Source organism: Oncorhynchus nerka, linkage group LG14 (assembly GCF_034236695.1).
Source record: "Oncorhynchus nerka isolate Pitt River linkage group LG14, Oner_Uvic_2.0, whole genome shotgun sequence".
Classification (NCBI taxonomy): Eukaryota; Metazoa; Chordata; class Actinopteri; order Salmoniformes; family Salmonidae; genus Oncorhynchus; species Oncorhynchus nerka.
Window position 1 is genome coordinate 98160210 of NC_088409.1, and position 17467 is coordinate 98177676.

At 51.0% G+C, this 17467-nt stretch overlaps 1 protein-coding gene across 1 annotated transcript in view; it reads left to right on the forward strand.

The window, feature by feature from the left end:
* The window catches only part of LOC115128169 (rho guanine nucleotide exchange factor TIAM1-like), a 202912-nt gene that overhangs the window by 162110 nt on the left and 23335 nt on the right, over positions 1–17467 (forward strand). The window contains exons 19-23 of the mRNA XM_065000598.1: positions 3845–4045; positions 7100–7168; positions 8381–8506; positions 11469–11577; positions 13465–13644. Coding sequence (XP_064856670.1) covers positions 3845–4045; positions 7100–7168; positions 8381–8506; positions 11469–11577; positions 13465–13644 — 685 coding nt within the window. The remainder of the gene's footprint in view (positions 1–3844; positions 4046–7099; positions 7169–8380; positions 8507–11468; positions 11578–13464; positions 13645–17467) is intronic.

The window sequence follows — 17467 nt, forward strand, 5'->3', positions numbered from 1 at the left end:
GGCCAGTGTGTTCTCTTGAGAGCCAGGTCTGCCTGTTTGCTACGGCAGGGCTATGCTCACGGAAGTCTGTACATAGTCAAGGATTTTCTTTAATTTGGTGTCAGTCACAGTGGTCAGGTATTTTGCCACGGTGTACTCTCTGTTTAGGGACAGATATCACTCCAATATGCTCTGTTTTTTGGTTGATTCTTTCCAGTGTCTCAAATAGTTATCTTTCTGCTTTCCCGTGATGTGGTTGAGTGTAATTGTGTTGCTGTCCTGTGGTGTCTGTTTCTGAACAGAGCCCCTGGGGTTCTGTGGTGTCTGTTTCTGAACAGAGCCCCTGGGGTCCTGTGGTGTCTGTTTCTGAACAGAGCCCCTGGGGTCCTGTGGTGTCTGTTTCAAGAACAGAGCCCCTGGGGTTTTGTGGTGTCTGTGTTTAACAGATATCCCCTCTGGGTTCTGGTGATCTTTCCAGTGTCTCAGAGCCTTTCTGCTTTCCCGTGGGGTTCTGTCCTGTGTGTCTGTTTGTGAACAGAGCCCCCGGGGTTCTGTGGTGTCTGTGAACAGAGCCCCCGGGGTTCTGTGGTGTCTGTTTCTGAACAGAGCCCCCGGGGTTCTGTGGTGTCTGTTTCTGAACAGAGCCCCTGGGGTTCTGTGGTGTCTGTTTGAACAGAGCCCCTGGGGTTCTGTGGTGTCTGTGAACAGAGCCCCCGGGGTTCTGTGGTGTCTGTGAACAGAGCCCCTGGGGTTCTGTGGTGTCTGTTTCTGAACAGAGCCCCCGGGGTTCTGTGGTGTCTGTTTCTGAACAGAGCCCCTGGGGTTCTGTGGTGTCTGTTTCTGAACAGAGCCCCTGGGGTTCTGTGGTGTCTGTTTCTGTGGTGTCTGTGAACAGAGCCCCTGGGGTTCTGTGGTGTCTGTTTCTGAACAGAGCCCCCGGGGTTCTGTGGTGTCTGTTTCTGAACAGAGCCCCTGGGGTTCTGTGGTGTCTGTTTCTGAACAGAGCCCCTGGGGTTCTGTGGTGTCTGTTTCTGAACAGAGCCCCCGGGGTTCTGTGGTGTCTGTTTCTGAACAGAGCCCCTGGGGTTCTGTGGTGTCTGTTTCTGAACAGAGCCCCTGGGGTTCTGTGGTGTCTGTGAACAGAGCCCCCGGGGTTCTGTGGTGTCTGTGAACAGAGCCCCCGGGGTTCTGTGGTGTCTGTGAACAGAGCCCCTGGGGTTCTGTGGTGTCTGTTTGTGAACAGAGCCCCCGGGGTTCTGTGGTGTCTGTTTGTGAACAGAGCCCCCGGGGTTCTGTGTTGTCTGTGAACAGAGCCCCCGGGGTTCTGTGGTGTCTGTGAACAGAGCCCCCGGGGTTCTGTGGTGTCTGTTTCTGAACAGAGCCCCTGGGGTTCTGTGGTGTCTGTTTGTGAACAGAGCCCCCGGGGTTCTGTGGTGTCTGTGAACAGAGCCCCTGGGGTTCTGTGTTGTCTGTGAACAGAGCCCCCGGGGTTCTGTGGTGTCTGTGAACAGAGCCCCTGGGGTCTGTGGTGTCTGTTTCTGAACAGAGCCCCCGGGGTTCTGTGGTGTCTGTTTCTGAACAGAGCCCCTGGGGTTCTGTGTTGTCTGTTTCTGAACAGTGCCCCAGGACCAGCTTTTTAAGGGGACTCAGGTTCATCTTTCTGTAGGTGAGGGCTTTGTGGTGGAATGTGTGGGCATTGCTTCCTTTTAGGTGGTTGAAGAATTTAAGTTATTTTCTGGATTTTGATGATTATATATAATATAGTTCTAATTCTGGCCTGCATTGTTTGGGCTTTTCCGTTGTACACAAAGTATTTTTTGCAGAATTCTGCCTGCATCAATTGGGTGTTTGTCCCATTTAGTCTATTATTGGTTGATGTGTGGAACCCCACACCCCACACACCATAAAGGGCAATGGGTTCAACAACTGATTCAAAGTATTTATTTTTGTGCTAGATCGTAATTGGGATGTTGAATTTTATGTTCCTTTTGATGGCATAGAAGGCCCATCTTGCCTTGACTCTTTAGATCTTTCACAGCTATTTTTAATTTTTTTTATCTTTATTTAACCAGGCAAGTCAGTTAAAGAACACATTCTTATTTACAATGACGGTCTAGGAACAGTGGGGTTAACTGGTCTAGGAACAGTGGGGTTAACTGGTCTAGGAACAGTGGGGTTAACTGGTCTAGGAACAGTGGGGTTAACTGGTCTAGGAACAGTGGGGTTAACTGGTCTAGGAACAGTAGAGGGTAGAAGGGTAAAGAGTTAACTGGTCTAGGAACAGTGGGTTAACTGGTCTAGGAACAGTGGGTTAACTGGTCTAGGAACAGTGGGTTAACTGGTCTAGGAACAAACAGTGGGGTTAACTGGTCTAGGAACAGTGGGTTAACTGGTCTAGGAACAGTGGGTTAACTGCCTGTTCAGGGGCAGAATGACAGATTTGTACCTTGTCAGCTCGGGGGTTTGAACTTGCAACCTTCCGGTTACTAGTCCAACGCTCTAACCACTAGGCTACCCTGCCGCCTCTACACTCTAACCACTAGGCTACCCTGCCGCCCCTATGTTGAAGTTACATGTGGGGTTGATGTTTAGGCCGAGGTAGGTGTAATTCTTTGTGTGCTCTAAGGCAACAGTGTCTAGATATAATTAGTTTTTGTGGTATTAGCAACTATAACTTTTTTGGAACACTCTCTTACTATGATTCACTGTCAGGGCCCCAGGTCTGACAGAATCTGTGCAGAAGATTCTAGGTGCTGCTCAGTAGGTGCTGCTCAGTTGGTAGGGACAGAAGCACCAGATCATCGGCAAACGTTTCCTAGTCCAGTGAGGTGAGGACGGGTGCTGCAGACTGTTTTAGTGCCCTCGCCAATTCATTGACGTAAATGTTGAAGAGGGGGGGGGCGTTAAGCTGCATCCCTGTCCTAACCCCATGGCCCTGAGGAAAGAAAGCTGTGTTTATTGCCAATTAAAAATTCTCTCCTCTCACTTCCCTCTCTCCTCTCCTCTCCATCCCTCTCTCCTCTCCTCTCCATCCCTCTCTCTCTACTTCTTTCTTCCCTCTATCTCTCTCTCGATCTCTATCTCTCTCTCGATCTCTCTCATCTCTCTCCTCTCATCTCTCTCCTCTCATCTGTCTCTCACTCCGTCTGTCTCTCTCATCTCTCTCCTCTCATCTGTCTCTCACTCCGTCTCTCTCTCCCTCTCATTCTTGCTCCTCTCCATCCATCCACCATCTCTCTCTCTACCTCTCTCATACCTTTCTCTCTCTACCCCTCTCTCGTCTCGATTCCTCTCTCTCTCTACCTCTCCATCCATCCCTCCTCTTCCGCTCTCTCTCTACATCTCTCATCCCACTCTCTCTCTCTCTCTCTCTCTCTCTCTCTCTCTCTCTCTCTCTCTCTCTCATACCTTTCTCTCTCTACCCCTCTCTCCTCTCGATTCCTCTCTCTCTCTACCTCTCCATCCATCCCTCCTCATCCTCTCTCTCTCTCGCTCTCCCCCTCTCTCTCGATTCCTCTCTCTCTACCTCCTCTCTATCCATCCCCCCTCTTCCGCTCTCTCTCTACATCTCTCCTCTCATCCCTCTTCCGCTCTCTCTCTACATCTCTCATCCCACCCTCTCCTCTCTCTCTCTCTCTCTCTCTCTCTCTCTCTCTCTCTCTCTCTCTTTCGCTCTCTCTCTCTCTCCTCTTATCACCCTCTGTCCCTCCCTCGATCTCTCATCTCTCTCCTCTCATCTGTCTCTCTCACTCTCATTCTCACTCCTCTCCATCCATCCACCATCTATCTCTCTCTCTATTTATTTATCTCCCTGCCTCTCTCTTGCCCTCTCTCTCTCTCTACCTCTCTCTACCTCTCTCTGTAGAGTACAGAGCAGGTCGCAGCATTCTGCCGCAGTCTCCATGATATGAATCCGTCTGAGTGTGCCACGACCTCCTCATCCCCCAGCCTGGACTCGCCCTTCGGTCCCCCTGCCACCGGCACCGCCAGCCGCCAGCTCTCCGACGCCGACAAGCTACGCAAAGTAATCTGTGAGCTGGTTGAGACGGAACGCACCTATGTCAAAGTCAGTAACAGTAGTACTACATCTCTGCTGTGTGTTTGGTGTTTGTGGGGGAGGGGGGGTGTTTGTGGGAGAAGGAGGTCGGGGGGGTGTTTGTGGGGGTGTTTGTGGGAGAAGGGGGTCGGGGGTGTTTGTGGGGGGTGTTTGTGGGAAGGGGGTGTTTGTGGGAGAAGGGGGTCGGGGGTGTTTGTGGGAGAAGGGGGTCAGGGGGTGTTTGTGGGAGAAGGGGGTGTTTGTGGGAGAAGGGGGGGGGTGTTTGTGGGAGAAGTGTGTTTGTGGGAGAAGGGGGTTGTTTGTGGGAGAAGGGGGTCGGGGGTGTTTGTGGGAGAAGGGGGTCGGGGGAAGGGGATGTTTTGTGGGAGAAGGGGGTGTTTGGGGTGTTTGTGGGAGAAGGGGGTCGGGGGTGTTTGTGGGAGAAGGGGGTCGGGGGTGTTTGTGGGAGAAGGGGGGGGTGGGGGGGTGTTTGTGGGAGAAGGGGGGGGGTGTTTGGGGGGGGGTTTGTGGGAGAAGGGGGTCGGATGGGAGAAGGGGGGGTCGGGGGGGTGTTTGTTTGTGGGAGAAAGGGGTCGGGGGTGTTTGTGGGGGAATGGGGTGTTTTGTGGGAGAGAAGAGAAGGGGGTCGGGGGGTGTTTATGGGAGAAGGGGGTCGGGGGGTGTTTATGGGAGAAGGGGGGGGTGTTTGTGGGAGAAGGGGGGGGGGTGTTTGTGGGAGAAGAGGGTCGGGGGTGTTTGTGGGAGAAGGGGGTCGGGGGGTGTTTGTGGGAGAAGGGGGTCGGGGGGGTGTTTGTGGGAGAAGGGGGTCGGGGGGTGTTTATGGGAGAAGGGGGTCGTGGGGGGGGTGTTTGTGGGAGAAGGGGGTCGGGGTGTTTGTGGGAGAAGGGGTCGGGGGTGTTTGTGGGAGAAGGGGGTCGGGGGGTGTTTGTGGGAGAAGGGGGTGGGAGGGGGTGTTTGTGGGAGAAGGGGTCGGGGGGTGTTTGTGGGAGGGAAAGGGGGGGGGTGTTTGGGAGGGGGGTGTTTGTGGGAGAAGGGGGTCGGGGGGTGTTTGTGGGAGAAGGGGGTCGGGGGTGTTTGTGGGAGAAGGGGGTCGGGGGGTGTTTGTGGGAGAAGGGGGGGGTGTTTGGGGTGTTTGTGGGAGAAGGGGGTCGGGGGGTGTTTGTGGGAGAAGGGGGTGGGGGGGTGTTTGTGGGAGAAGGGGGGTCGGGGGGGTGTTTGTGGGAGAAGGGGGTCGGGGGGTGTTTGTGGGAGAAGAGGGTCGGGGGGTGTTTGTGGGAGAAGGGGGTCGGGGGGTGTTTGTGGGAGAAGGGGGTCGAAGGGGGTCGGGGGGGTGTGTGTTTGTGGGAGAAGGGGGTCGGGGAGGTGTTTGTGGGAGAAGGGGGTCGGGGTGTTTGTGGGAGAAGGGGGTCGGGGGGTGTTTGTGGGAGAAGGGGGGGAGAAGGGTCGGGGGTGTTTGTGGGAGAAGGGGGTCGGGGGATGTTTATGGGAGAAGAGGGTCGGGGTGTTTATGGGAGAAGGGGTCGGGGGGGTGTTTGTGGGAGAAGGGGGTCAGGAGGCTGTTTGTGGGAGAAGGGGGTCGGGGAGAGTTTGTGGGAGAAGGGGTCATAACTGGGTTATAGAATATAGAAAAGCAAAACATTGTATTGTATTATAACTGGGTTACAAAGAAACTCTGAGAGGTCAAATACATAATATAACCTCAATACGTATGTAATCTGATCTAACTAGAAACAGACCTCAATACTACGTATGTAATCTGATCTAACTAGAAACGGACCTCAATACGTATGTAATCTGATCTAACTAGAAACGGACCTCAATACGTATGTAATCTGATCTAACTAGAAACAGACCTCAATACGTATGTAATCTGATCTAACTAGAAACAGACCTCAATACGTATGTAATCTGATCTAACTAGAAAGAGGGATATTAAATATTCCTATATATATATATTATATACATGTAATCTGATCACCAAACTGGAGTGGTATAAAGATCGCCACCATTGGACGCTGGAGCAGTTGAAACGCCTTCTCTGGAGTGACGGATGCCAGGAGAAACTCTACCTGCCCCAATGCATTGTGCTAACTGTAAAGTTTGGTGGAGGAGGAATAATGGTCTGGGGCCCCTTTAGTTCCAGTGAAGGGAAATCTTAACGCTACAGCATACAAGGACATCCTAGATGATTCTGTGCTTCCAACTTTGTGGCAACAGTTTGGGAAAGGCCCTTTCCTGTTTCAGCATGACAAAGCCCCTGTGCACAAAGAGAGGTCTGTACAGACATGGTTTGTCGAGATCGGTGTGGAAGAACTTGACAGGCCTGCACAGAGCTCTGACCTCAACCCCATTGAACACCATTGTGATGAATTGGAACGCCGACTGTGAGCCAGGCCTAATCGCCCAACATCAATGCCAAGTCTCACTAATACTCTTGTGGCTGAATGGAAGCAAGTCCCTGCAGCAATGTTCCAACATCTAGTGGAAAACCTTCCCAGAAGAGTGGAGGCTGTTATAGCAGCAATGTTCCAACATCTAGTGGAAAGCCTTCCCAGAAGAGTGGAGGCTGGTAGAGCAGCATAGGGGGGACCAACTCCATATTAATGCCCATGACTTTGGAATGAGATGTTCGACGAGCAGGTGTCCACATACTTTTGGTCATGTAGTGTATTCATCTGATCTATGTAGAAACAGAGATATCTTGACGGAGATGTCATAATACTTCAAACAAACTCAGTCAGTGTGAGACCTAGAGAATAAAGGATGTATATATGTGTGTGTACATATGATTAGGAACCGTATTTTAATTCAACGCTGTGCGTGCCAGTTTATAGTACCTCTTGATGACTTGTTGTCATAAGTGTGTTTTAAGCCAGAGTGTTTTCTATTCTCCCTCTCCATGTGTGTACATATCCATGAGATGACATCCACCACCCCAATCAACGGTTGGTGTGTGTGTGTGTGTGTGTATGTGTGTCTCCACTATCCCATTCAATGGGTGTTTGAGCGTGTGTGTGTCAGTCTAGCACTTTAATATAATCTGAATCACTCTTTGTCTTGCAGGATCTCAATTGTCTCATCGGGAGGTACTTAACCCCGCTGCAGAAGGAGACGTGCCTCACTCAGGATGAGGTATGATACATGGTGGGAGAGGGAGAGGTACTGACGTGCCTCACTCAGGATGAGGTATGATACATGGTGGGAGAGGTACTGACGTGCCTCACTCAGGATGAGGTATGATACACGGTGGGAGAGGGAGAGGTACTGACGTGCCTCACTCAGGATGAGGTATGATACAGAGGAGAGGTACTGGTGCCTCACTCAGGATGAGATGATGCACGGTGGGAGAGGGAGGGATACTGGGACGTGCCTCACTCAGGATGAGGTATGATGCACGGTGGGAGAGGGAGAGATACTGACGTGCCTCACTCAGGATGAGGTATGATACACGGTGGGAGAGGGAGAGGTACTGACGTGCCTCACTCAGGATGAGGTATGATACACGGTGGGAGAGGGAGAGGTACTGACGTGCCTCACTCAGGATGAGGTATGATACACGGTGGGAGAGGGAGAGGTACTGACGTGCCTCACTCAGGATGAGGTATGATACACGGTGGGAGAGGGAGAGATACTGACGTGCCTCACTCAGGATGAGGTATGATGCACGGTGGGAGAGGGAGAGGTACTGACGTGCCTCACTCAGGATGAGGTATGATACACGGTGGGAGAGGGAGAGGTACTGACGTGCCTCACTCAGGATGAGGTATGATACACGGTGGGAGAGGGAGAGGTACTGACGTGCCTCACTCAGGATGAGGTATGATACATGGTGGGAGAGGTACTGACGTGCCTCACTCAGGATGAGGTATGATACACGGTGGGAGAGGGAGAGATACTGGTGCTGCCTTTTTAAATGTCTTTGGTGCTAAAAAAAACTACTTTTTTTCATAGAATGGCTGTTGCGTAATCATGTACAGACTGTACTGTGTGTGAGAGGAAGGGTGAGAGGAAGAGCGACTAGGAGGAGGTTTTAGACGAGAGAACAGACAGGGATAACTATGAGGCTGAGACTGGAACACAGATGGTTTCGGTGCTTTTAATAGGATCGCCTCACTTCAACACCCTCACTACTTGCGGCCCAAATGGCTCCATATCTACTATCAAGTGCACTACTTTTGACCAGGGCTCATAGGGCTCTCATCAAAAGTAGTGCACTATATAGAGAATATGATGCCATTTGGGATGCAGCCCCCCTCCTCTCACTGTAATAGGGCACTTGAGTTGTAATTTGTTGATTATATTGTGAAATAATATATTTCCCTCCTTCCTTTTGTGCGGCTCCAGCTGGACATTCTGGTTGGGAACCTGCCTGAGATGGTGGAGTTCCAGGTGGAATTCCTGAAGACTCTAGAAGACGGGACCAGATTGGTTCCAGACCTGGAGAAGCTGGAGAGAGTGGACCAGTTCAAGGTACAAAATAACAGCCTGCCTGGATGACAAAATAACAGCCTGCCTAGAACTACAAAATAACAGCCTGGCTAGATTACAAAATAACAGCCTGCCTAGATTACAAAATAACAGCCTGCCTATATTACAAAATAACAGCCTGCCTAGAACTACAAAATAACAGCCTGCCTAGATGACAAAATAACAGCCTGGCTAGATTACACAATAACAGCCTGGCTAGATTACAAAATAACAGCCTGGCTAGATTACACAATAACAGCCTGGCTAGATTACACAATAACAGCCTGCCTAGAACTACAAAATAACAGCCTGGCTAGATTACAAAATAACAGCCTGGCTAGATTACACAATAACAGCCTGCCTGGATCGAGGACAGAAATCTATCAACTGACTGTCAAACCTACATCTACCATTTTAACTGTCCGGCCGCTACCAAAACACATTGTGTAACCACGACTCTCTCCTCTCCTCAGCTACCAAAACACGTTGTGTAACCACGACTCTCTCCTCTCCTCAGCTACCAAAACACATTGTATAACCACGACTCTCTCCTCTCCTCAGCTACCAAAACACATTGTGTAACCACGACTCTCTCCTCTCCATTTTAACTGTCCTCCGCTACCAAAACACATTGTGTAACCACGACTCTCTCCTCTCCTCAGCTACCAAAACACATTGTGTAACCACGACTCTCTCCTCTCCATTTTAACTGTCCTCCGCTACCAAAACACATTGTGTAACCATGACTCTCTCCTCTCCTCAGCTACCAAAACACATTGTGTAACCACGACTCTCTCCTCTCCTCAGCTACCAAAACACATTGTATAACCACGACTCTCTCCTCAGCTACCAAAACACATTGTATAACCACGACTCTCTCCTCAGCTACCAAAACACATTGTGTAACCACGACTCTCTCCTCTCCTCAGCTACCAAAACACATTGTGTAACCACGACTCTCTCCTCTCCTCAGCTACCAAAACACATTGTGTAACCACGACTCTCTCCTCTCCTCAGCTACCAAAACACATTGTGTAACCACGACTCTCTCCTCTCCTCCCTCCGCTACCAAAACACATTGTGTAACCACGACTCTCTCCTCTCCTCTCCTCCGCTACCAAAACACATTGTATAACCACGACTCTCTCCTCTCCTCTCCTCCGCTACCAAAACACATCGTATAACCACGACTCTCTCCTCTCCTCCGCTACCAAAACACATTGTATAACCACGACTCTCTCCTCTCCTCAGCTACCAAAACACATTGTGTAACCACGACTCTCTCCTCTCCTCAGCTACCAAAACACATTGTGTAACCACGACTCTCTCCTCTCCTCCCTCCGCTACCAAAACACATTGTGTAACCACGACTCTCTCCTCTCTCCCTCCGCTACCAAAACACATTGTGTAACCACGACTCTCTCTCTCCTCCCTCCGCTACCAAAACACATTGTATAACCACGACTCTCTCCTCTCCTCCTCCGCTACCAAAACATTGTATAACCACGACTCTCTCCTCTCCTCTCCTCCGCTACCAAAACACATCGTATAACCACGACTCTCTCCTCTCCTCCGCTACCAAAACACATTGTATAACCACGACTCTCTCCTCTCCTCAGCTACCAAAACACATTGTGTAACCACGACTCTCTCCTCTCCTCAGCTACCAAAACACATTGTGTAACCACGACTCTCTCCTCTCCTCCCTCCGCTACCAAAACACATTGTGTAACCACGACTCTCTCCTCTCCTCCCTCCGCTACCAAAACACATTGTGTAACCACGACTCTCTCCTCTCCTCTCCTCCGCTACCAAAACACATTGTATAACCACGACTCTCTCCTCTCCTCTCCTCCGCTACCAAAACACATTGTATAACCACGACTCTCTCCTCTCCTCCGCTACCAAAACACATTGTATAACCACGACTCTCTCCTCTCCTCAGCTACCAAAACACATTGTATAACCACGACTCTCTCCCCTCCTCCGCTACCAAAACACATTGTATAACCACGACTCTCTCCTCTCCTCAGCTACCAAAACACATTGTGTAACCACGACTCTCTCCTCTCCTCAGCTACCAAAACACATTGTGTAACCACGACTCTCTCCTCTCCTCAGCTACCAAAACACATTGTGTAACCACGACTCTCTCCTCTCCTCAGCTACCAAAACACATTGTATAACCACGACTCTCTCCTCTCCTCAGCTACCAAAACACATTGTGTAACCACGACTCTCTCCTCTCCTCAGCTACCAAAACACATTGTGTAACCACGACTCTCTCCTACCAAAACACATTGTGTAACCGACTCTCTCCTCAGCTACCAAAACACATTGTGTAACCACGACTCTCTCCTCTCCTCAGCTACCAAAACACATTGTGTAACCACGACTCTCTCCTCTCCTCAGCTACCAAAACACATTGTGTAACCACGACTCTCTCCTCTCCTCCCTCCGCTACCAAAACACATTGTGTAACCACGACTCTCTCCTCTCCTCCCTCCGCTACCAAAACACATTGTGTAACCACGACTCTCTCCTCTCTCTCTCCTCAGCTACCAAAACACATTGTATAACCACGACTCTCTCCTCTCCTCTCCTCCGCTACCAAAACACATTGTATAACCACGACTCTCTCCTCTCCTCAGCTACCAAAAACATTGTATAACCAGACTCTCTCCTCTCCTCAGCTACCAAAACACATTGTGTAACCACGACTCTCTCCTCTCCTCAGCTACCAAAACACATTGTGTAACCACGACTCTCTCCTCTCCTCAGCTACCAAAACACATTGTGTAACCACGACTCTCTCCTCTCCTCAGCTACCAAAACACATTGTGTAACCACGACTCTCTCCTCTCCTCAGCTACCAAAACACATTGTGTAACCACGACTCTCTCCTCTCCTCTCCTCAGCTACCAAAACACATTGTGTAACCACGACTCTCTCCTCTCCTTGTCAGAAAATCCTCTTCTCTCTAGGAGGTTCCTTCCTGTACTATGCAGACCGGTTTAAGATCTACAGTGCGTTCTGCGCCAGCCACACCAAAGTCCCCAAGGTGCTCGTAAAGGGTGAGTTAAACACGGTGTGTGTGTGTGTGTGTGTGTGTGTGTGTGTCCTAGCTGCTCGTAAAGGGTGAGTTAAACACAGTTGGTGCGTTGTTTTGTGTGTGTGTGTGTGTGTGTGTGTCCTAGCTGCTCGTAAAGGGTGAGTTAAACACAGTTGGTGTGTGTTTTTGTGTGTGTGTGTGTGTGTGTGTGTGTGTGTGTGTGTCCTAGCTGCTCGTAAAGGGTGTGTATATGAAAGTTTGAACCTGAACTATTTCCTTCCTGGCACCTCTGGTGTTTCCACTGACCCACCCTGCACTACAGAGAGATGGGCTCGTGTCCCACATGCCAGCATGTGTTGGACTCGTAACCGGAAGGTTGCAAGTTCAAATCCCCGAGCTGACAAGGTACAAATCTGTCGTTCTGTCCCTGAACAAGGCAGTTAACCCCACTGTTCCTAGGCCGTCATTGAAAATAAGAATTTGTTCTTGACTGACTTGCCTAGTTATAAATAAAGGTTACATTTAAAAAATATTCCCTACGTAGTGCCCTACTTTTGACCATTCCCTATGGGCCCTGGTGACTTCAGAAAAGTATTCATACCCCCTTTGACTCATCCCACATTTTTGTTGTTACAGCCTGAATTCAAAATGGATTAAATAGATGTTTCTCTCTCACTCATCGACACACGATACTCCATAATGACAGTGAAAACATGTTTTTAATAATGTGTGTGCAAAACGGAGAATGGAAAAATATATCTAATTTACATTGGTATTCACACCCTTGAGTTGTTAGAAAACCTTTTGACAGCGATGTACAGCTGTCTGTCTTCCTGGTATCTAAGTATCTAAGTGCTTTGAACACCTGGATTGTGCAATATTTTCCCGTTATTATTGCTAGACAAATCATTTTCAAGTCTTGCCGTAGATTTTCAAGTCGATTTAAGTCAAATCTGTAACTCGGCCACTCAGGAACATTCACTGTCTTCTTGGTAAGCAACTCCAGTGTAGATTTGGCCTTGTGTTTTAAGGTTATTGTCCTGCTGAAAGGTGAATTCATCTCCCAGTGTCTGGTGGAAAAGCAGACTGAACCAGGTTTCCCCTCTAGGATGTTGCCTGTCCTTAGCTCCATTCGGTTTATTTTTTATCCTGAAAAACTCACCAGTCCTTAACGATTACAAGCATACCCATAACATGATGCAGCCACCACTATGCATGTAAACATGGAGAGTGGTACTCAGTAATGTATTGAATTTGCCCCTAAACATAACATTTGTATTCAGGACAAAAAGTGAATTGCTCTGCCACATGTTTTGGTGTATTACTTTAATTGCTTGTTGGTATATATTTATTCTGTACAGGCTTCCTTTTTCATTCTGGCATTTAGGTTAGCATTATGGAGTAACTACAATGTTGTTGATCAATCCTCAGTCTTCTCCTATCACAGTCATCAAACTCCCTAACTGTTTTAAAGACCCCATTGGCCTCATGTTGAAATCCCTGAGCGGTTTCCTTCTTCTCCGGCAACTGAGTTAGGAAGGACGTCTGTATCTTTGTAGTGACTCTGTGTATTGATACACCATCCACAGTGTTGAATGACCTCTTCATAGCTACAACAGAATGTGTTTCTTAGGACAGTGTTGAATGACCTCTTCATAGCTACAACAGAAACATTTGGCTCTCCTCTGCTTCCAGCTAAGACAGAAACATTTGGCTCTCCTCTGCTTCCAGCTAAGACAGAAGAGAAAGTGTTTTTCTTGTAGGTCCTTTATTAACAGATCACATAACAGTATGGTACCAGCAGACAGTCAGGGGGCTTCTTTATGTTGGATCTTATTTCATTGTCCAGCTCTTCTGAAACGTTTGGAGGTTACGTGTGTAACCCCCCCCCCCATCTCATTGCATCTAGCTAAGACCGATGCAGACTTCAAGGCGTTTCTGGAAGAGAGGAACCCGAAACAGCAACACTCCTCAACCCTGGAGTCCTACCTGATCAAACCCATCCAGAGAGTTCTGAAGTACCCACTACTACTGAGAGAGCTGTACTCACTGACGGACCCGGACAGTGAAGAACACTATCACCTGAATGGTAAGGAGGGAGGGAGGGGCGAGGGAGGGGGAGTGAGGGAGGGAGGGGTGGAGGGAGGGAGGGAGGGGGGAGGGGGAGGGAGGGGTGTGTCCTATAGTACCCACTACTACTGAGAGAGCTGTACTCACTGACGGACCCGGACAGTGAAGAACACTATCACCTGAATGGTAAGGAGGGAGGGAGGGGGCGAGGAGGGGGGAGTGAGGGAGGGGTGGAGGGAGGGAGGGAGGGGGGGGGGGGGAGGGAGGGTGTGTCCTATAGTACCCACTACTACTGAGAGAGCTGTACTCACTGACGGACCCGGACAGTGAAGAACACTATCACCTGAATGGTAAGGAGGGAGGGGGAGGGAGGGGTGTGTCCTATAGTACCCACTACTACTGAGAGAGCTGTAGGAGGTAGGGAGGGAGGAGGGGTGTGTCCTATAGTACCCACTACTACTGAGAGAGCTGTAGGAGGAGCGAGGGAGGGAGGGGTGTGTCCTATAGTACCCACTACTACTGAGAGAGCTGTAGGAGGTAGGGAGGGAGGGGTGTGTCCTATAGTACCCACTACTACTGAGAGAGCTGTAGGAGGTAGGGAGGGAGGGAGGGGTGTGTCCTATAGTACCCACTACTACTGAGAGAGCTGTAGGAGGTAGGGAGGGAGGGAGGGGTGTGTCCTATAGTACCCACTACTACTGAGAGAGCTGTAGGAGGAGGGAGGGAGGGAGGGAGGGGTGTGTCCTATAGTACCCACTACTACTGAGAGAGCTGTAGGAAGGAGGAGGGGAGGGAGGGGTGTGTCCTATAGTACCCATTACTACTGAGAGAGCTGTACTCACTGACGGACCCGGACAGTGAAGAACACTATCACCTGAATGGTAAGGAGGGAGGGGGGAGGGAGGGGTGTGTCCTATAGTACCCACTACTACTGAGAGAGCTGTAGGAGGTAGGGAGGGAGGGGTGTGTCCTATAGTACCCACTACTACTGAGAGAGCTGTAGGAGGAGCGAGGGAGGGAGGGGTGTGTCCTATAGTACCCACTACTACTGAGAGAGCTGTAGGAGGTAGGGAGGGAGGGTGTGTCCTATAGTACCCACTACTACTGAGAGAGCTGTAGGAGGTAGGGAGGGAGGGAGGGGTGTGTCCTATAGTACCCACTACTACTGAGAGAGCTGTAGGAGGTAGGGAGGGAGGGAGGGGGGTGTGTCCTATAGTACCCACTACTACTGAGAGAGCTGTAGGAGGAGGGAGGGAGGGAGGGAGGGGTGTGTCCTATAGTACCCACTACTACTGAGAGAGCTGTAGGAAGGAGGAGGGGAGGGAGGGGTGTGTCCTATAGTACCCATTACTACTGAGAGAGCTGTAGGAGGGAGGAGGAAGGGAGGGGGGTGTCCTATAGTACCCACTACTACTGAGAGAGCTGTAGGAGGAGGGAGGGAGGGAGGGGTGTGTCCTATAGTACCCACTACTACTGAGAGAGCTGTAGGAAGGAGGAGGGGAGGGAGGGGTGTGTCCTATAGTACCCACTACTACTGAGAGAGCTGTAGGAGGGAGGAGGAAGGGAGGGGGGTGTCCTATAGTACCCACTACTACTGAGAGAGCTGTAGGAAGGAGGAGGGGAGGGAGGGGTGTGTCCTATAGTACCCACTACTACTGAGAGAGCTGTAGGAGGACGGAGGGAGGGGTGTGTCCTATAGTACCCACTACTACTGAGAGAGCTGTAGGAAGGAGGAGGGAGGGAGGGGGGTGTCCTATAGTACCCACTACTACTGAGAGAGCTGTAGGAGGTAGGGAGGGAGGGAGGGGTGTGTCCTATAGTACCCACTACTACTGAGAGAGCTGTAGGAGGAGGGAGGGAGGGAGGGGGTGTCCTATAGTACCCACTACTACTGAGAGAGCTGTAGGAGGAGGAGGGAGGGAGGGAGGGGTGTGTCCTATAGTACCCACTACTACTGAGAGAGCTGTAGGAGGAGGAGGGAGGGAGGGAGGGAGGGAGGGGGTGTCCTATAGTACCCACTACTACTGAGAGAGCTGTAGGAGGGAGGGAGGGGGGGTGTCCTATAGTACCCACTACTACTGAGAGAGCTGTAGGAGGAGGGAGGGAGGGGTGTGTCCTATAGTACCCACTACTACTGAGAGAGCTGTAGGATGAGGGAGGGAGGGAGGGGGTGTCCTATAGTACCCACTACTACTGAGAGAGCTGTAGGAGGGAGGGAGGGAGGGAGGGGTGTGTCCTATAGTACCCACTACTACTGAGAGAGCTATAGGAGGAGGGAGGGAGGGAGGGAGGGAGGGGGTGTCCTATAGTACCCACTACTACTGAGAGAGCTGTAGGAGGAGGAGGGAGGGAGGGGTGTGTCCTATAGTACCCACTACTACTGAGAGAGCTGTAGGAGGAGGGAGGGAGGGAGGGAGGGGTGTGTCCTATAGTACCCACTACTACTGAGAGAGCTGTAGGAGGGAGGGAGGGAGGGTGTGTCCTATAGTACCCACTACTACTGAGAGAGCTGTAGGAGGAGGAGGAGGAGGGAGGGAGGGAGGGAGGGAGGGGTGTGTCCTATAGTACCCACTACTACTGAGAGAGCTGTAGGAGGGAGGGAGGGAGGGAAGGGAGGGGTGTGTCCTATAGTACCCACTACTACTGAGAGAGCTGTAGGAAGGAGGAGGAGGGGAGGGAGGGGTGTGTCCTATAGTACCCACTACTACTGAGAGAGCTGTAGGAGGAGGGAGGGAGGGGTGTGTCCTATAGAACCCACTACTACTGAGAGAGCTGTAGGAAGGAGGAGGGAGGGAGGGGGGTGTCCTATAGTACCCACTACTACTGAGAGAGCTGTAGGAGGTAGGGAGGGAGGGAGGGGTGTTTCCTATAGTACCCACTACTACTGAGAGAGCTGTAGGAGGAGGGAGGGAGGAGGGGGTATCCTATAGTACCCACTACTACTGAGAGAGCTGTAGGAGGGAGGGAGGGAGGGGTGTGTCCTATAGTACCCACTACTACTGAGAGAGCTGTAGGAGGTAGGGAGGGAGGGGTGTGTCCTATAGTAACCACTACTACTGAGAGAGCTGTAGGAGGTAGGGAGGGAGGGTGTGTCCTATAGTACCCACTACTACTGAGAGAGCTGTAGGAGGAGGGAGGGAGGGGTGTGTCCTATAGCACCCACTACTACTGAGAGAGCTGTAGGAGGAGGAGGGAGGGAGGGGGTGTGTCCTATAGTACCCACTACTTCTGAGAGAGCTGTAGGAGGGAGGGAGGGAGGGAGGGGGTGTCATATAGTACCCACTACTACTGAGAGAGCTGTAGGAGGTAGGGAGGGAGGGGTGTGTCCTATAGTACCCACTACTACTGAGAGAGCTGTAGGAGGGAGGGAGGGAGGGAGGGGGTGTCCTATAGTACCCACTACTACTGAGAGAGCTGTAGGAGGGAGGGAGGGAGGGAGGGGGTGTCCTATAGTACCCACTACTACTGAGAGAGCTATAGGAGGAGGAGGGAGGGAGGGAGGGAGGGGGTGTCCTATAGTACCCACTACTACTGAGAGAGCTGTAGGAGGAGGAGGGAGGGAGGGAGGGGTGTGTCCTATAGTACCCACTACTACCGAGAGAGCTGTAGGAGGAGGAGGGAGGGAGGGAGGGAGGGAGGGAGGGAGGGGGTGTCCTATAGTACCCACTACTACTGAGAGAGCTGTAGGAGGGAGGGAGGAGGGAGGGGGGGGGTGTCCTATAGTACCCACTACTACTGAGAGAGCTGTAGGAGGAGGGAGGGAGGGGTGTGTCCTATAGTACCCACTACTACTGAGAGAGCTGTAGGATGAGGGAGGGAGGGAGGGAGGGAGGGGTGTCCTA